The 19869-nt window shown below is 40.4% G+C and overlaps 2 protein-coding genes across 5 annotated transcripts in view; both read left to right on the forward strand.

Annotated features, from left to right (window-relative positions):
• The first annotated feature begins 2165 nt into the window (after window positions 1-2165).
• Window positions 2166-6236, forward strand: LOC104923074 (SPRY domain-containing SOCS box protein 1). The gene is made up of 4 exons (XM_019270649.2): window positions 2166-2554; window positions 2646-2866; window positions 4198-4982; window positions 5061-6236. Exons 3-4 carry the CDS (start codon window positions 4244-4246, stop codon window positions 5189-5191), a joined length of 870 nt encoding a protein of 289 aa, XP_019126194.2. The 5' UTR covers window positions 2166-2554; window positions 2646-2866; window positions 4198-4243; the 3' UTR covers window positions 5192-6236.
• Window positions 6237-6293: 57 nt separating this feature from the next.
• Window positions 6294-19869, forward strand: part of msh5 (mutS homolog 5) — a 28485-nt gene continuing 14909 nt past the window's right edge. The window contains exons 1-26 of one of the 4 annotated variants that reach the window (XM_027286258.1): window positions 6294-6610; window positions 7155-7274; window positions 7555-7678; window positions 7791-7871; window positions 8169-8222; window positions 8343-8464; window positions 8598-8707; window positions 8954-8989; window positions 9355-9437; window positions 9516-9561; window positions 10402-10540; window positions 10677-10739; window positions 10822-10950; window positions 11078-11150; window positions 11259-11368; window positions 11562-11642; window positions 11747-11834; window positions 11952-12019; window positions 12765-12883; window positions 13004-13130; window positions 13535-13684; window positions 13929-14003; window positions 15673-15819; window positions 16050-16187; window positions 16291-16364; window positions 16455-16607. In XM_027286258.1, the coding sequence (XP_027142059.1) occupies window positions 7167-7274; window positions 7555-7678; window positions 7791-7871; window positions 8169-8222; window positions 8343-8464; window positions 8598-8707; window positions 8954-8989; window positions 9355-9437; window positions 9516-9561; window positions 10402-10540; window positions 10677-10739; window positions 10822-10950; window positions 11078-11150; window positions 11259-11368; window positions 11562-11642; window positions 11747-11834; window positions 11952-12019; window positions 12765-12883; window positions 13004-13130; window positions 13535-13684; window positions 13929-14003; window positions 15673-15819; window positions 16050-16187; window positions 16291-16364; window positions 16455-16575 (2466 nt within the window). In that variant the 5' untranslated portion in view covers window positions 6294-6610; window positions 7155-7166 and the 3' untranslated portion in view covers window positions 16576-16607. Of the gene's footprint in view, window positions 6611-7152; window positions 7275-7554; window positions 7679-7790; window positions 7872-8168; window positions 8223-8342; window positions 8465-8597; window positions 8708-8953; window positions 8990-9354; window positions 9438-9515; window positions 9562-10401; window positions 10541-10676; window positions 10740-10821; window positions 10951-11077; window positions 11151-11258; window positions 11369-11561; window positions 11643-11746; window positions 11835-11951; window positions 12020-12764; window positions 12884-13003; window positions 13131-13534; window positions 13685-13928; window positions 14004-15672; window positions 15820-16049; window positions 16188-16290; window positions 16365-16454; window positions 16869-19869 lie in introns of those variants that run through there. The other 3 variants (XM_027286259.1, XM_010736015.3, XM_027286257.1) reach the window with 3 other exon arrangements.

Raw genomic sequence — 19869 nt, forward strand, 5'->3', positions numbered from 1 at the left:
TTATACATTTTTCATGTTTCTATATATTTTAAAAACAAGTTGACATTGTTCTAAATGGGTGACTAAATATGATCTCAGTTGGATAGTTGGCGAGATCATTGTGATGAAGGATCAGTGTGTCTACTCACACTCCACAAGAAGAGAAATTTATAATTGGGATGATTTCCTGAATTATACTGAATGTGTGTGATTAGATTTTTTTCCTGGCATTGCATGTATCCTATTAACTTAAAGTACATAAAACCTACTGTTATAATAGTTTTGTGATAGCATTTTTATTTTGTTGTGTATATTCTTTTTCTTCTTACCTAAAAAAAGGGATACTATTCTTATTTTGACAACATCATCATTCATGAAACTGAAGTAAATCTTAAGGGATTTTAGCATTTTATTTCTGTTGTTTGATGGTTATATGTTACAAATTCAAGTGTCTCATTACAGTGAAATAAATCCCTACAAACAACAAAACTACTACTATTACTACTACTTCCTAAGCTATTGTAAGGTCATGTCTCAAAAAGTATTAAAAGAAACAGTCAGTTAAAGAAAAGAGAGGCTATAACATTACTCAGGCAGGAACATGAAGTTTTTGGTGCCATCAAGATCTCTATATGTTGATTTACTGTGTCACAGCCCACCTCACTAACTGCAACAAGGTGGTGAGGAAAAAAGTAGGTTTAATTACAAAAACAATAAATCACAAAAGGTGTAGATATCAGTAAGTCAGTAGTGTAAAGCATGTATCGGTGTGTCACAGTGTGTATGAGGAGAACACAAGAGAAAACATGCTGTTGTCATGCCAGAACCAGAACCAGAGTCAGAGCAAAGCAACTGTGCAGTGAGCATCTGCAGGATTATAGAGCCATGCAGCTCATGTGGCATCACTCAACACAACTAGGAGAGCAACAGGGACACCTAGTGGAGAAGTGGAGGGGTTGTCACAATTGACAATTAAAGAACTATATCATAAATGTATTATAATGGATGCTGACAGGGAGCGGAGTCTGTGTCATGCCAGAACCAGAGCTGAGCAAGCTGCTGATGTAACCGGGCTCAGAAGCATGTATGGACATAATTCCTAAGGGCAAAGAGACTCAAGAAAATATGATGGAGATAGCTAAGAAGATACTTAAAGACACCTGAAGTCAGAAAAGCCTGCAGGGATTCACATGAGGACCAAATCCAATGGGGATATATCTGCATGTGCTGACACATCCTTAAATGACTCAACTGAGGGCAATGTAGTTTTCTTCTGTACATATCTACAACACATCACATCTTTGTGACCCACTTTAATCTCTGCTGGCCTCCACTAGGATGCTTGGGAATAGTGGCCCTCTGTGTTGTCTTACAGACAAGATTTGGCATTGCTGGGCTGTAGCCCCTCAACAAGGTTGAACAGATTGGTCTCACCTTGTTTATAACACCCACAATATATCAGGACAGAGATTCTGCATTGGTGGACTTCTGCTTTGTCACACTACAATGGATAGACTGGTTTACTCTCTGCCCATTTTAGTTTCCAACAGGAATGGGCTGTTAATGTGTTTATATAATGTGGTCTGTGGAGGCTCTCGAGTTACATAGAAGGGCAGTTTAAAACATTAATTAGTGGAGTGCTATCAGTGGTTCACAAGTGGGATTACATCACTTTTGAGGCCTCCCATATGAATAAATTAGGTAATTTGTTGTTATGGTCCAGGTGGGCCGTGCTTGTTATGTGAATCCTCCTTCATCAGTGAGTAGAAATAGTAGACATATTATTTTATGTTTTCTCATCTTGTAATCATCATTGATTAATCACCTAATATTTCTGTAATATGTCAGAATATAGTAGCTCTGGTGCCAAATGTGATATAGTCTTCAATGATAATAAACTACATTTCTGTACACCGAACGACTTGAGCTTGAGCTTGATTGGAAATTTTCAATACATTTCAATGTTTTCTGACATTTTATAGAACAAACAATCGACACAAAAGTCTACTTTTGCAGCTTCAGGTTATAAAAACGAAAAATAAATCAATGAAGATCATGATTTATTATTTCAGATTAACTAGGCAGTGTGTAAAGTAGTTCTGTGTAGGCTGTAAAGTGAAACCTATATGCAGAAGTGCCAAAAAACTGGCTGGCTAAAGAACGAGTCAGTCTCCATAGGCCCCCATATTAAAATGTCCAACTTGACAGCAGAAATAAACATGTTTGCAGCCTGATACAAAAAACAGTTTTGTTCTCTATAGCTGTATTTTATGGCAGCTGTATTGAGTGATTTGTTCAAATTATATAAAGGCTAAACTTTATGCATAATTAACAGTTTGGACTAGTGTGTCCATGATGCCTGTAAGACATCTTCCAGGGCTTTATTCCCCTTTAAAAGACCCTCTTTATGCGCATGCGCTCTCTGGAATAATGAGCCGCTTTGGGTTTTATTTTATTTTTCTCTTCTTATTATATAAAAGCCCGAGTTTGATGCTTTTCTTGTGTTTCGCCATTTATGTTTACATCCATTACAGAACAAGATGAAAGGACAAACACGAGAGGGGACAGATTTGATGTAAATTAATGATACCTTGTGATGTCCTGATGTCTGCAGCGTTCATGAGTTTATAAACACGTCATGAGCTGTCTCGTCCTTGTCTCTGCAGCTCTGTGTGGCGTCAGTCTGCAGTGATGGACTGTGCTGTTCCCGTCGCGGAGGTCGTCCCCAAAAAACCATCATCAAAACACCGGAGAGGGTTACGTTACCGGGCAGAGATAAGACGCAGGAGGTGTTTGATAAGAGGCTGTTATAAACACAGACACAGACAGGATGTCTGCAAACAGCCTGCATTTAACCACCGCAGGGAAGGAGACAGCTAAACAACCGGTAAGATTTAAAGACTTGCTGTTTAGTCAATATGTGTTCTTAACCATGTGTGCCAACAGGTGAAATATTTATATATTTAAATATGTGCATGTGGAGGCTCATTTCTTGGCTACTTATCCAGTGATGGAGAGTAAGTAGCCTACATCAGGTCAGAACATTTCAAACTACTTCAAACTCTTCTACATTTCAGAGGGAATTTTTGTGCCTTTTACTCCACTGCCATAGTCAGTAGTTACTTTTAAAACCTATAATGAGCATATAAAATGTGATATACAGTAAATACAAACAGTAATTTAGTCAAATAAAACCCAATTATTCTGAGAACTACAACATAAAATCCTGTTTAAATATTAATGCATCAATTGTAACCAATAGAATACATAACAATTTAACTATAACAGACCATTTTGCCTGAATATGGTTTCGTTTTTGTACTTAAAGTAATTTTTGCTAATAATATTTATGCACTTTTAATGTAGTAGAGTATCTTCTACAGAGTGGCATTGCTACTTTTATTCATGTTAAGTGTCTCAATTATCTCTTCCACTACTGCTCTGGTCTATGTTAGTCTATGTTATTCTACTTTACTTTATTCTACAAATGTTCTCTAAACTTCGTCTATTCTAGTTTACTGTACCTCTCACCTTATCATATTCTACATCCATCTATTTTACTCCACCTTACCTTGCTTTCTTTTTCTTCTCTTCTTCACTCTACTTTACCTTGTATAATTGACTACCACCCTACCTTATTATACTCTCTATCAAAAAACAATAATTAGTTGTGGTTCTTTTCATTTTAGGATAAAAAGTCTACCAGGTGAATAACATCATGAATTTAGAACAAAATTAAAGGTCCCATATTATTTTAAAAAATCCCTTTTTTTATTATAACGCAGGTCTAAGTCCTATATATATGCTGTGAAAATGTCACACACTGAGAAACTGTGTCTTTAAACAAGCTGTTAGAACTTCTGTAAGGTTGTGATGTCACAACTATGCAGTCGTTACCCACAGCCATGCTCTGAGCACGGCCCACCTGGACCAACTGCCCAGGTAGGTTACAGTCTGCTACTTGTGGTTGTGACTGTCACTCAGAAAACAGTCAACAGACAAAAAGCAGTATGCAAGAGAGAGACTATATTGAGATGGTTTTTGGTACTTCTTCTTCTTATTCTGCTTCTTAAAGATATCAACATTTAAAATAAAATCCCTGACAGTAAGAGGGACCTTTAACTTAAAACTGACTGGTGCTGACTTACATTATTTTCATTTCTGGATGTCACTATATTTTTCAGTCTGTAAATGTTTGTTTGTTTGTCTTCTCCGCAGTTCTTCTCTGACAACACGTAGCAGTGACTCTGCTAAGACTGAATCCATGGGTGTCTCACTGTCAGTTTGGCTGATCAGCAGGGCGGAAAACAGCCGTCCCTCCTCTTCATCAGTGTTCCCTCTGCTGGCTGTCCCAACCTCCTCTCGCCTCGCAGTCATCCTGAACTCATCTCCGGTCGCACCAGGAAACGGTCGCTCACACTGGAGCTCAGTCCACCGCTCGCCTCACTTCCTGCTGTCTTCCTGCCATCAGGAAGTGACACGTTCACCTGTTGAGCGGAGCAGCGATGGGGTGAGGGCGGAGATGGGGGTGAAGAGCGGGCTTCATGTCTGGGAGGTGTTGTGGAAGCCAAACCACAGAGGGAGTCACGCCGTCTTGGGCATTTCCAGGCAGAGCTGCCCTCTGCAGGCCTCAGGGTACAACGTGCTGGTTGGTGGAGACTTGCAGTCCTGGGGCTGGGAGCTCAAAACCAATCAGCTCTGGCATGCTGGACAGAGTCTGGGACTTTACCCAAGAAAAAGGACAGGGTCTCACTCTGAGGCTGCAGAGGATTTTAGGCCAATGTCTTCCACTTCAACAAAGATGGCACAGACACCTCTCCCCATCCCTGAGAGCATCCTGCTGGTCCTGGATGCTGACGCAGGGACTCTGGGATTCGTTGTTGATGGCAGCTTCCTCGGTGTAGCTTTCAAAGACCTCCCTCGTGGAGTGGAGCTGTTCCCAGCAGTGAGCAGTGTGAGAGGAGGAGCCAGCATACGACTACGATACCTGAACGGTGCCACACGTAGGTGTCAGATTTTTACGCAGACATGCTTCAGTCTTATTAAACATATATATAGCTAACTTTCTCTCTCCTTCCCAGGTGATCCCCCCGCTCTGATGGCTTTATCTGGACTGACAATCCGACAGTATTTAGGGCAACAGAGGCACAATCAAATGCACAAACTGCCCCTGCCCCCTCGTCTCCAGCACTACCTGCTTTCAAATCAATAATGTACACTTATACTTGTACACACATGCACATAATAGGAAACATTTCGTCAAATGTCCCTTTTATATGAAAAATGATTTACAAAAGTATTTATTATTCATCTTATTTATTGCAATGTAATATATAAATGGTTTACTCTGCAGAGTAAATCTGTGGGGGTTGTTGTTTTTCATATCTTTAACTGCCTGTTTTTGCCTTTGTGTATAAAATAAACTCCCACTTAAATTTGACCTTGTTATTATTGAATCACATTCAGTAAAAAGGAAATGATGAGGTTCCCATGAAACTTATTAATGATGCCTTAAATGCCAGGATATAGATGCTTATTTTGCTCATTAATAACTCCAAAATATATAACAAGTTATAAAATGAAAATGATTTTATTTTATTTATCAATGATAAGAAACTGCTTAAATATAGTTGTATATTTAAATGAGCATCTGTGTGGTCAGATTAGAAGTAAAAATGACTGGCTGATAGCAGCTCACCTGCCTTAATATTAATATAAATTGTAATTAAAACATTTATCATATTTTTTTTCTTCTTCCCCAAGCAGTTTTTGAAGGTTGGAAGTATACACTCAGTAATGGAAAATATCTGTTAGGTAGCACTGCTTAAAAGTCCTGATTTACTCAAGTACAATACTTGCAATAAGGTACTTGCATTTTCAGTACTTATATAAATATTTTAACACAAGTCCTTAGCCTCTAAAATATGATATATTATTATAAATTAAACTAGCACTTAAAACTTGCTACAGCTTCAACCAGCTACAGTATGATATTAAACTATTCTGATGTTTACTTTTCATACTTTTCATTCTGTACTTTGCTGACACTTCTGTACCTTTGATTAAGTAACATTTTGAATGCATGTGTACTTGTAATGGAGGGTTTGTGGTATGCTACTTTTATTCAAGTGTTAAAAGCATGCAAATTTTTTATTATCCTTTTTTAAAATATAAGGTATTTACAGTAAAACTTGAAGCATACTGTCCTCTAGTTAAGTCAGAAGTGAAAATAAAAACACAAAAGTCAACTTTTGTAAGTGCAGTTTGTTAGTTTGTGTTAATTTTGTTAATTCATTTTGATAAAAGTAAATATAACGTCTAAATGTGTTTTTTTCTGGGTTTTTTGTTCTATGTTTTTATCTGTTTGGCTGACGATAATCGGTCAACATAGTCTAAATTTGGCCAAACAACGCGTTTTGTAAAGACCCTGGCAAAGACTGCTCCGTACTTAACACTGTTGTCATGACAACGGAGTGACTGAGCGCGCAAAACGGGGCACGTGACCTCTCTGGCCAACGGACAAGCTGCTTATACAGAAAAAGGTTTAACTAACTTTTTAATTAAACATTCGAAGTTTACTAATGATAATTAGTGTTAGCTTTCCTATAAAGAAAAAGTCCTGCTCCCTCCTGTAAGTATTAGCTAACTAAATAAAGAAAATAGTGAGCTAACAATAGCTTGCTTAGCTGAATGGCGGCTAACTGGACTAGCTCCACTTTGTTGGTTGCTATAGTAACCCGAACAACTAGCTGGCCTGCTAGCTAGTGTGGTGACAACATGTATGAATTACACTGTCAAACTTTAACTGTATTTTGAGTTATTCTGTGTGTTTTACTTTGAGAAAAGTGACTACACTGTACAGCTTGGGACAGTCAAGGCTGGCTAGCAAACTTTCTATTGTAAATAACTGTTTTAATGAGTTTCTCTGTCTTTATAATGAGATGTGTTTGTGGTTAACTATTAAGGGTCTGATTCCTCATTATGCGAGCTGATTATTATTATATATTCATAATAATATGGTCATATTGTCTGATTTTAGTCTTACTCTGCTGAATAAATCAAAGGCAAACACAAACTCTCAGTAGCTTTATTCATTCACTGGAAATTTCTCCACATATATAGCTACTGAAATAACTGATACAGTTAAAGCTTTAAATCTGACTGTCCTTATCTAGGATTAACCGGACATGGCAGACCTGGAAAGTCAGAGAGAAGGAGGATTAGGAGGAGGTGGATTAGTTTTTGGTCCCCCGGCCATAATAGGAGATGAGGAAGAGGAGGAAGACTCACCTGAGGTATGGTTAGATGTCACTCACTAGCAGAGTATATAGTATAGATAGTTGCAGCAGTCATATGCTATTTTTATTTTTGAAGATATTTTTGGGGGGCTTTTGGGCTTTAATTGACAGATACAGCTGAAGAGTGATAGGAAGGTGGGGAGAGAAAGGGGATGACATGCAGCAAATGGCAACAGGTCGGAGTCAAACCCTAGGCCGCTGCAGCAAGGACTGAGCCTTTGTACATCTCTGCCTACTGAGCTAACTGATACCCCTGTATTTGTATGTTTACCACCAGGTTTTACTGAGTGTTTTAGCCCAGCATGGACAGGTGGGCCTCTGCTTCTATGATAGTAAGGACTCATCTTTACACTATATGATAGACACACCTGACAACTACAAGCTCCACCTGCTGGCCAGAGGTAAACACAACACAGCCAGATTTTCAACAGTGTTGATATGTATAAAAACTGACACTTGCGCTTGCCTTACTATACTGTATGTAGTTCATACCTCCTTTTTTCTGTTATTTAGTCATCCAGGAGGTCAGTCCCCATGTCGTAATTACTAGTGCAAAGCAGGAGCTCTGCATGACTCGCTTTCTGCAACAACTCGGTGAGTTCTAGGAGACAAGATTAGTTCAGCACCCCCGGAGACAGAAAAATGCCACACAGTCTGGTTTTGACATGGTATGAGACAAGTTTCTGGGTCAAGGGAATGAAATTAGATTAGGGATGCTTGACACAGACAGTGTCAAGCATCCCTAATCTAGTGTGATAAGGGAGAAGAGAGATTGTAAAGATATCATACACGGCTTTATAAGGCTCTTAGTGATACAGTTGTACCATGTGAAACCACTACTTACCACTGATAATAACTCTTTCTTTTCAAACCCCCCCTGATGTATCCCAGGTTCAAACCCAGACTACAAACCAGAGGTGGTAACTTATCCATATGTTGACTTTGGTAAACAAACACCCACCCATAATATCAAAACCATATCATCTTTAATGTTTAGATTCTCTGCATTATATTTGCATGATTTCCCACTATGAACAGCTTGATTTTGAGTCAGTTTTGTTGCAGGTCTGGAGGTTGGCAAGCAGAGGCTACTTTCTGCCCATCTGCCTTTCCTTCCTGCCTCCATTTCAGAGAGAGACAAAATGTCCTACCTCTCCTCCTGTATCTCCTTTGACTCGCCCTTAATGGTGAGCCAGTTGTCTACATATCATCCTCTCCATCAATCCATCGTTGCGATGGTGAGGTGATCATGAACTGTCCGTCATTTCTTTGTGTGCATGTGCGTTCATATGTGTGTGTATGTGTACATCCGGTGTGTAGCTCAGGGCAGTGGGCGCTCTGCTAAAATGTCTGGACAGGAGGAGAGTAGGAGTGGAGCTGGAAGACAGCAGTGTTGGAGTTCCTATCCTACAGTTTCACGCCTACACACTGTAAGACACACACTAATGTAGCCATGCACACACACACAAGACCGTGATTACACATTTTTATAATGAGCTTTATCAATGAAGAGTGATTTTTTGCTGCTCTGTATTCAGCCACGCAGGTTTTAATCTGTCTGTCAGGAATCAGTGGCATCATGTTTTCGTAATATATGTACATTTATGTGATGCAGATTTTTTTATGAATGGAAAATGTTGATTCCCTGAATGAGATTTGTTTCTTCCCAAAAATAGTAAAGGTGTTGTTTGCATTGATCGTGACACCTACAGGTAAGAGAGTCCTAGTCTCTACGTAAATGACCTTTGTTCAATATACTGAAACTGACACTGAACACCCAAATTAATCATTCCACGGCTAAAACCTATAGTGCATCTATTTAGTGCATTTTAATTCCACTGTTACTTGTAAACAAAGACTATTTTCTCTTATGTGCTTGCCCTGGAGCTTTCATTTTAATTTTACTCTCCTGCCCTAATGGTAGATATTTGTAAACTTAAGCTCCATGTTATATCTTTGTTTTTTCTTTTTGTTGTATTTTTTAATTTGTTATTGCAGTTTGCACACCTTTCAGAAGAGACAAAGAAATGATTGAGCGGTGGTTGGGAGGTCATCATAGATTTTGTGTTTGTTCTAGTGTACTGCAGATCTTCAAATCAGAATTTCATCCATCAGTGTACAAGCTGCACTCAGGTGAAAAGGAAGGACTCAGTCTTTATGGTAAGCAGCTCTGAAGTCATCACTCTGTCTTATGTAATGGTCTTTAAATGAACTGTTTGTTTGTATTGTGTGGCGCAGGGATACTGAACCGCTGCAGGTGCAAGTTTGGCTCCAAACTACTACGGTGAGAAACACCTCCTGCTAGAGTAAAAAAGAATATTAAGCTTTTATTAGAATAAGCTATTAATTCTTTCTGCATGTCTGTCTAGATAAACTAAGCAGATGTGTTAACCACCACGCAACTATGCAACATTTGTTAAGTTTGTATCAAAAACAGTGGAAAGCACTCTAAGCACTCTATATCATGCATAAAAGACTATAATAAAACTAAATAAAACAGTGAAATGTGATTTATTATCAGGCGCATTAGAGACAAACACCACCAGCTACAACATTTGTTTGCATTTCAAGATTTGCATAACGCTGCTTGTATCTATGGCAACAAGATAAATGTCAGCTTTTCCGACTGTTTTTGGTACTGTAACAAATGATACTGATTCAGTTCATGTTTTTGTAACTGTGGGAATGTACATTTATGTAATACACGCAACACTCTGCAGCCACGTCCTGTATAGTCCATCAGCATGTCACACAAAACAAAATTAGTGGATTAACTAACTAACTTTGGGGGTTAAACCAGTCATTGCTAACCAACTTTGCAAGCGAAAACCTGTTTTCTTTGTCTTCAGGCTTGTCAAAACTTATACAGTGTCCACATCCTCATGCGTCACCTGTGAGAGAAAAATTGAGCTGCCATTTCTATAAAATACACAAAACACAGAAATATTTCAATCAAGTTAAACACAGAAAGATGTGTTTACAAACCACAGATGATTTTTATTTCCATATATAGTTAACTCTGATAACTCTGGTTATTGTCACAGGCAATACAGGCTAGTTTGTACTATTTTCTTTATATGGGTATCAAAAACAAGTCTAAGTTTAATGTCCTTTCATCTCTCAGCCAGTGGTTTCTGCGGCCAACCCAGGACCTGGCGGTGTTACACAGAAGACAGGAAGTGATACGATTTTTCACATCACCACGAAACTCAGACGCCCTGAGCACCCTGCAGTCATCACTACGCAACATCAGTAACATACCAGTAACTACTCTGACCAGTGGACTGTTCTTTCTTCACATCTGTGACCATTTATCCCCTTACCTGCTACATCACCACCTGAAAATAGAAATCATGACTCAGTCTAAAGCTATTCGGTGTGTTTGTGTGTGTGTGTTAGACTTATCTACGCAGGATGTCTCTCTCAAACACCAAAGTGACTGACTGGCAGAGTCTCTACAAGGTTGGAGCTACTATGACCCTACACATCTTCTCCATGTATCCTGTTAAACCTGTACAAAATGTTTCATTTGTGTGTTTCTTAGACTGTGTACAATGCGGTGTGTATCAGGGACACAGTGCGACGCCTCCCTCAGTCCATTCAGCTATTTCGTGATATCAGCGAAGGGTTCTCTGATGACCTCCACTATATTGCCTCCCTCATCAGTCGAGTTGTGAGTCACAGGCATTAATACACAGCTGTAAATCTGAGGCTTTTGTTGCCACGCTCACTAGCGAGTGTTTTTCAGACTGTGTAAAGTGTTAATGAGCTTGACTCCATCTCTGATTTAAAACATGTAGGTGGATTTTGAAACCAGCACAGCTGAGAACCGCTTCACCGTCAAACCAAACGTGGACCCGGCGATTGATGAGAGTAAGGCCTCCATACTGGATTAAAAAACTGGAGCAGTTAGTCGTATAATAAGTGCTGATGAGTTTACATGGTGGTTGATTTAAAGTTGTAATGTCCTCCCTCTGTCAGAGAAGACGAGGATGATGGGGTTGTCTAACTTCCTGACAGATGTAGCCAGAAGAGAGCTGGAACACCTGGACGCTCGCATCCCCTCCTGCTGCGTCATCTACATCCCCCTGGTCTGACCTTTATGTTTACACAGTTATCAGCTGAAACAGTACATATCTTTCCAACAACTGCCACTTATCTGACTTGTGCCTGCATGTACTGTTTTATGTGTGACTCATATTATCAGATGTGGTGCAATAGTTTTCTCTGGAGCACCACCTCTATATTTATGTATCTTATATCACTGTTTAATTCTGCTTACAGATTGGATTCCTGCTCTCTGTCCCTCGCCTGCCGAGCATGTTGCAAAAAGAGGATTTTGAGATAGAGGGACTTGACTTTATGGTTTGTGTATACTGTAATCTTGTCAACATGTTACTTTTGTTTGCTTGTGTTCATCAAATGAAAAATGTGCTGCTCGTGTACTCTTCCTTTTCTTTGAGTGTTAGTTTCTGTCAGAGGATCGTCTGCACTACCGCAGCCAGAGAACCAAAGAGCTAGACGACCTCCTGGGAGACTTACACTGTGACATTCGAGGTCTTTTAGCTTCTTACTATGAAAAAACGTTGACCTGATAGCTGCGTACATGACATATAGATATATATTACCACTACCACTGAAGCATCTCCTGATGGTATACTTCCTGTTTCTCAGACATGGAGAGGGCAGTAATGACACAGCTGCAGAACACAATCCTCGAGAGGAGCGAGTCCCTCTACAAGGTCGGTATCACTGTGCGCTTTCCAGTGTTTAAAACAACTCCCACTCTGATAAAACGATTGTTGGCATGAAAGTAACTCTGTTAATGTGCGTGGGTGGAGTTTGTTTGTGATTAGTAATGAGTGTTATCTTGGGTTATGTTGTACATTTTGATTATGAAACAGGTCCTAATGATGCTGAAGTTCTGTTCAAGAGCTGTGATATTTGTCTCATGGCAGATGACTATGCTGCTAATTCATGCTGTAATTGCACATTTTATTGTGTGTTTTTTTAGGACAAATGAGCATTAAGGTTAAATGATGATAAATTATTGTGTTTACGATATTGTAACTGTGTTTTTTTGCTAGCTATTAGCGAGACATGGCAATTAAATGAATGTAAAATGAACAATGAGCTTTATTAAAAAACAGACATGCAGGGTTTCAAACGTATTACACTGTATTAAATCGATACTCAAATGTCTCTTTTAGATTCCTGCAACCTCAAGTATCCAAAAGCCCAAAGACATATCTCAGACGGCTCCTGGAACATAATCCACTTCTTTTCTGTCCATCTGTATGCTCACTGTTATCCAAAAACTCATATTTTCAACCGGAATGTAGTTAAATGTGCCACTTCTTTCTCAGTTAATGTGCGTAATCCTTGTGAGTTCCAAGTTTGTGAACACTAGAGCTAACTGCTTGCGCCTCATTCATTCAGAAAAGCTGCTCTGTTCAGGACAGTGAGTTAGATGTATGCGTTGTGTAGGTTTTGGATCTCATCGCTGAGCTGGACAGTCTGATGGCAATGAGCAGCGCCTCCCAAGAGTATGGCTACACCTCACCCACATTAGCCAGCCACAGGAGGATAACAGTCACACAGGGCAGGTAGGCTAACACACTAGACGGTACATCTGACTACTAACAACACACACAGAACACACATAAACACAAATAAAGTGGTATTTAATAATGTAACAAAAGACTGATGAATGTCTGATTTTATAGACACCCGCTGTTAGAGTTGTGCTCTCCCATGTTTGTGGCCAACTCCTTCCAGAGTTCAGAGTCGCAGGGCAGAGTCAAGATCATCACTGGCCCTAACTCATCTGGCAAAAGCATCTACCTCAAACAGGTGAAAATAGAACAATTACAATCAAGTTTGATCATCTCAGTAACAGGTTCAATAATGAACTGTTAAACAAAAGAACACTGGAGTTATACAAGTGGTAGACAATACTCGATCCGTCCACTTTTTATAACTGCTTATCCTCATCAGGATCACAGTGAAGCTGGAGCCTATCCCAGCTGACTTAGGCCAGCTCATCACAGGGCACATAGAGACAAACAACCACTCACATACACATTCACACCTACGGACAATTTAGAGTCACCAATTAACCTATTAAGTACCCTGAGTAACAAACACAGGGAGCATGCATACTCACACAGTGCTAACCGCTAAGTGTACAAGCACACAGCACTTGACATCCAACCCTGACTTTTAACTGAACCTGCTTTCTGATGTGACTTTGTCAGGTGGGTCTGATTGTGTTCATGGCTCTGATTGGCTCAGACGTCCCAGCAAAGGAGGCAGAGATTGGTCTGGTGGATGGGCTCTTTACCCGCATGCAGAGCAGAGAGTCTGTGTCTGTGGGCCTCAGCACCTTCATGATAGACCTCAACCAGGTACCTAACACACACACACAGACACACACTTTTAAGCACACAAGCAGCTATGTGTTTATGTATGACAGCGTGTGTGGGTGTGGAAATAAAAGATGAACTTTCAGTACGACTGTACTCCAGCTTTACTCCCACTTGCCACCTGTCAAGACATTTTTATAATGCAACTACTGCCTACAGCCATAACACACACACACGCAATAAAACAGCTATGCGCGGTATAACATTTTGTCTCTCTACTATCCAGATGGCCCAGGCTCTCAACAGCAGCTCTGGCAACTCATTAGTTCTCATCGATGAGTTTGGAAAAGGAACTAACACAGTAAGAAGAACTTATTCCAGCTCTTTGCGAATCAAATGCATATGTATGACCATAACGAGGACACATAGTGTCACTGATGCGAAGAGCCTGAAAGAAATCCCAGCCAAGATTTTCCGATTTAGAGCTGCAGCACGAACAGACCTTCGGTTCAACCCAACATGTGCCACCTATCAGCAGCAAAGTAGCAGCAGCTGTTAAGAGCTACAGACTCCACAGTGCTCTAAGTATCATTGTGTTTTCTGTCGTCCATCACTGTCAGTCAGGGTTACTCTGGAGAGGGACGCAGGGGGTCCAAACCAATTTTATTTGTCTAAAGAAGAAGTAGCAATGTGGCACGCAGGGGACAGAAACAATAAAAGAAAATTACCAGTGTAGGTTGAATATATCCCATCTAATGACAAGAAGTCCCTATAAGTAGTGTGAGAGGAGTCGCCTGCAGTGATTGATATACACATCATTATCACCTAAATCTGCAGCTCCCCTCAGCTTTACAGAAATTTATAGTGAGTTTCAGCTCATTGTTTAGCCGTCCAGCCTACTTGGTTCACTCTTCTCAGCCTCAGCAGGCAGTTGTTTTATCTGCTACAAAACCCACTGTACACTGCATTCTCAGCAACTAATTGCAGACGGACACATTTAGTGACTATCCAGTGAACATGTAATGGAAGATTTAGCAGCTAAAGAGCCACAAATTTCCCCCAGGAGTTGGCAGAGATACAGTGCTAAAATAGAGAGTGAATGCTGAACTTACATTCTCCAGGTGGCAACTTTACATGTGAATACAACAAAGAAAAACAACATAACATATAATGTTTTAGAGCCACAAGCTGAACCGTATGTCTGTCAAATCTGAATATTTACAGTAATATCTGCTGTGTGACAGTACAACGTCAACAGCTCTAAAAAAAAAAGAAACTGCAGCTGTAACCCTCTCAGCTCTTACCTGCAGGTGGTGCATAAGTAGCTATTGCTTTCCTTGCCTGTTGTTGGCAACATGAACCATATAACCACATAGACTGGTCCTTTTGTTGCATGCCATACACCTCTGCCTTTACCCACATTCCCTGTCTTTAACAATTTAACTGAACCCTATCGGAAAATCAAATCTAAAATCCAACAACCAAAAAGTCTACATCTGCATGTTTAAAGTGCTACTGACAGAAAAGCTCCCACTTGTGGAGAATGTGCAATCCATTCATACCACAAAGGTTTCAACCAAACGGCAACCTCTGGTGCTTCGAAATGAAACCAATGCGGAAGTCTTCACGTGAGGAAGGATAGGTGACGTGAGGGGTTGCAATCAGCAACTAGACTGTTAGATGCCAAATCCTACACACTGGTCCTTTATTAATAATAAGGTTAGATTCATTTCAAATATGCAAATATAAGTATAATCACCTATAAAATTAGCAAGCGTCAATAAATTTAACGTTTGTTTTTCTACTGATTCAAAAACAAAGGGATGACATCCGTTAGATGGACCTTTTAATCCACAGACGAGTACGCAGGAAGCTTCTGTTAATTGGTTTATTTGTTGCTCCAACTTAATCTCACGCTATCAAGGGGGTTTGTGTAAAGAGCTTAACCTGAAATAAGGCTGAAGGGTTTGGCAAATAGTAGCTTCATCTGTGCTCAGAAACAAAGCCAACGGTTTAATGTTCCCCTTCAGGTGGATGGACTGTCCTTGCTGGCTGCATCGATTTCTCATTGGCTGAGAAAAGCTCCGGTGGACGTACCTCATGTCCTCTTGGCTACTAATTTCCACAGTTTGCTGCAGCTGGGCCTGCTCCCCTCTTCTGGCCTGCTGTCTCTTCTGGTACAGAGAGATACTGTGTGAAACTGAGCTTGCATAATGATGAAATGTAGCCCGAAGCGCTGTGAATGTTAAAAAATGTGCTGCATAAAAAATGTTGACAGCTAAACTTCCGAATGACCAATTTAGCTAATGAGACCCCACTTCGCATTTGTTTTACGCCATTAGAAGTTTATTTTTAAGTATGTGTTTTTGTGTGCATGTGGTTGTGTATTAATGTGTGTGTATGTTAGACTCTAGAGACAGCAGTGGACGGAGATGAGTTGGTTTTTCTCTACCAGCTGAAGGAAGGGATCTGCCAGTCCAGCTATGCTGCCAACATCGCTACACTGGCAGGCCTGCCAGCCAGCCTTGTACACAGAGGAGTGGAGGTAGAAACACACATACATAGATAGGTAGACACACAGATACATGGAAGCATGCTCACATTGGCTAACTGACTGGCTGACTGACTGTGTGTGTGTGTTTCATCAGGTGTCTGAATTGTACAGGACAGGAAGGTCCATCAAACGCATTGACAAAGAATCATCAGATGAGCAGGCAAACAGGTTTGTTAAACTCCAGCTACACAGAAGAACAACGACAACCAAGACAAGACAAGAGAGAGTGATGTTTTTGAAACACACTGTGACCGACAGGTGCAGGTCTGTGGTGGAGAAGTTTCTGAGCATTGACCTGGAGGACCAAGAGCTGGACCTTCAGCACTTCTTGAAAGAGGAGCTCCTGCCCTCTGCTGGGGGGCTGCTGAACCGCAGCTGACCTGTTCATTTCGACATTTCTCCAGCTCTGTGGTCAGTTTGTTTATTCAATACTTAACTACTGACGTCCTACCGTTTATCTAGATACATGAAAAGATATCACAGTACGACTGAAACTTTAACTATACTGTTTGTGGCAAAGGTTCATGCTGTAGCAGCTCAAGTTATTCTTGTGTTTCATTCAGTGGAAATATTACGTTAAATATGATACAAACAGATTGGTTGGATTAAAGTCTTTCTAAATTAATATGTTAACCCAATAATCATCCAAGGAAAATTTCTGTAAGTCTGGTGTTTTTCTTCACCATATGGTTCAGTTCCTCTCAACGTCGCTTCACACAGTCTTTTTTCTTTTTGTTTTTAAACATAAATAAATGCAAGATGTTTATTAAGGTCCTGTCGAGGCTTTAGTGAGTCGCCAGGTAGTTAGGACGGCCACACTGAGATACAGCAGTGTGTTGATTGGAAGTTTGTGCGCCGAGTTGCAGAAGGGTGTGTCACAGCAGTGTTTGGTCATGACAAACACGGTGTTGTTAGAGAAGATATCCACCATCGTCTCCATGGCGCACTCCTCAGCCTTCACGCAACCCAAAGTCTTCACATCCAGGACATCAGCTGGGGAGACAAGACGAGGGCTTTCAGTATTACACCTCTAAGTACATCAACTGTACACCATATAATCCCCAAATATGAACACACACACACACCTGCCTTCCCTCGGCCCGTGTAGCAAAGCTCCCCAAGACTGCAACTGGTTTTGGTGGTGTAGCAGGCGTCCCAGAAGCCCAGGTCACAATGGAAACACTCGAGAACCTCCTCCTCTGTCTGAAATTCCACTCCCGAGTCCACAATCTGCTCATGCTGCTCCTCATCCTCACCTGAGCCCCCAAGGACGACCACCGAAAGAGGACAGTGTGATACAGTGAAGCTTTACTGGCATGAACAGGGGAGACAGTGTCTAACAACAAGATCACTAAAAATAATTGTTGAAATTTACATCCAGCATATTGAGTAAAAGTGACCCATTAAGACTGGAAACTCTGAACAAAGAATCTACACTTATTAACAGTATAGATGTCAGATTAATGGATGAAAGGCTTTGGATTCAGCTTCTGAGGCATTTATGTAATAGCTTGTTGGAGACATTTATTATTCAGAGGGTGCTGAATGTGTGAAATGTTGGAGCGCTGTTGGAAGACACCGAGCCAAACTGATGAGCCACATTCTGCCGAGCACTTGTGCATCTCAGAAATATTTTGTTTATTCTGCAGCAGTCTGGAATTTGTTTCTTTGAGTGGATGACTTGCGTTATTCAGGGAGTGCTCCAAGTCTTCGGGGCTGCATCGTGTTTTTATTAACCAGACAGATACTGGAATTAATAGAAAGAATTGGCTACAAAACGTAGTGCGACAAGACGAGTGGGACAAACCCACCATAGTGTACTGCACACACTCCTGAAAATAATACAACTAGTGCTGCAGATGAGTTCGGCAAAGAGGCTTCTTTGTAAAATGAAGAGAACAGGTTAATCTAATATGGCTGATCCTTTTAAAGTTAAAGTCTTTAAGTCTTTAAACCTCATAATATCTGGGTCATTTTATATTTAAATAACTGGACAGGCACACAAAAACAGATGAAACTCTATCTGAGATTCATGTTTGGAGGTCATTATCAGAGCGCATACAGTTGCCAAATGGCCAGCTTTCAGAGCCGCTATAGTCAGTTCATGAAAAAGGACTAATCTCCTCCTCTGGGCTGTGAGACGAGTCTCAGGGAGACTCACAATCCTTATCCCCTCTCATCTTGTAAGCTAATGCTAGCTCAGGTGAACTTGTACACGAAAGAGATGTTTGTGAGACGAGCACATGCTTACCACATCCAAACTACTGCCAGGTTATTATGAACACTCAGCCAGTGCAGACTAATGCAATCATGCTGCAATAAATCATGCCCTCAGGGAGGTTATCATGGTCAGTATTTGTTTGTGGCACTGTTGGAACTGTGTTTCTAATATTTTCCCCAGATTTATATTAATATTAATGAGTTTAGATTAAACTACAGCCTGCAAAATGACCATCACATTGTCTTTTAAAGCAGCATGTTATAACCTTTGTGAGGTTTGGATTAAATGCAGAGCTATTTTAGACACATAGATAGATTAATCAACAGTGAAAATAGGTAAGAAATAAGTAAGAAAAGGTTGTTATGTTTGACAATTAGGCATTAGAAAAAAATAGGCCATGTTGATGTTTCACAAATCAAATTTTTCTGTTTTAGAAATTTAAATATATAAATATAGCAATTTAATATTCATTCATCAAATTCTTACTAGATAAGAAGTAGAAAGCTCTTTGTGAAACCAGCGAGAGTAGTGTTTATGTCCAGTTGTTTGTCTTTAAGTAAAATGTTAAAGTTTAAGCAGCACGATTATAAACCGAGGTACTACGTCATCTTACCTTGTGCAGGTGTGAGCACCATGACGGCAAAAACGCAGAACATTAGTCCTTTCATTTTGACTGCGTTACTACTCCTATTAACTGTACCTTGAGGAGTGCTAAGGAGGCCGGAAGCGGGGCTGAAATTGGATTAGTTGGCAATGCACCTGCTATTTGTCCTGCACCAATCACAGCTGCTTAAAAGGCTGCAGATGATCAAACACTGGAGGTTTGTAGGGATTGTAAGGTCTGTGGAAAATTAGCAGTGGCTTAGTGGAGTATGGAAACGAGAAGGATTAAATGTAATTTGGTTTATTAGCTGTTTTAACAGAAGATACAGCGTGAATGTGACACAAAACCAAGCTGGTAACTCATCCCTCTGACCCAGATGTTGGCAAAGCTGCTTCTCCATCCAGCTGATGCTTCTCACTTTGTGCAAGGACGTTTTTTTATCCCTTTTCCTGCTGAAGTCTTTGATTAAAAAAAACTGTCATCTTCAACCCCGGTTGATCCTCACTCGCTCACATCTTTTATAGCCACAAAATGTTGATCATAGCTCCTCTCTCTTATAGGGAACAGAGAAATTGCATGTGTTGTGAGTCAGCTCACGGTTAAGCAGCTTACAGCCTCCCATACGTCTGCTCAGATATGTATCAACACACACACACTTAAATCTCTCAGAGGAGGGAATTCGATTCAGTTATATTCTCAATGCAGCAAAAACGTGTGTTGCTGAGTTATGTAACAACACTGCCGTACACACACACACACACACACACTGATGTATGATGCACGCACACAAGAAACCTCAAAGAGTCGTTGTATTCTGTGCTGCTGCAGTGCTATTGCTGCATGCGCGC

The sequence above is a fragment of the Larimichthys crocea genome, chromosome XIII (genome assembly GCF_000972845.2).
Source record: "Larimichthys crocea isolate SSNF chromosome XIII, L_crocea_2.0, whole genome shotgun sequence".
Classification (NCBI taxonomy): Eukaryota; Metazoa; Chordata; class Actinopteri; family Sciaenidae; genus Larimichthys; species Larimichthys crocea.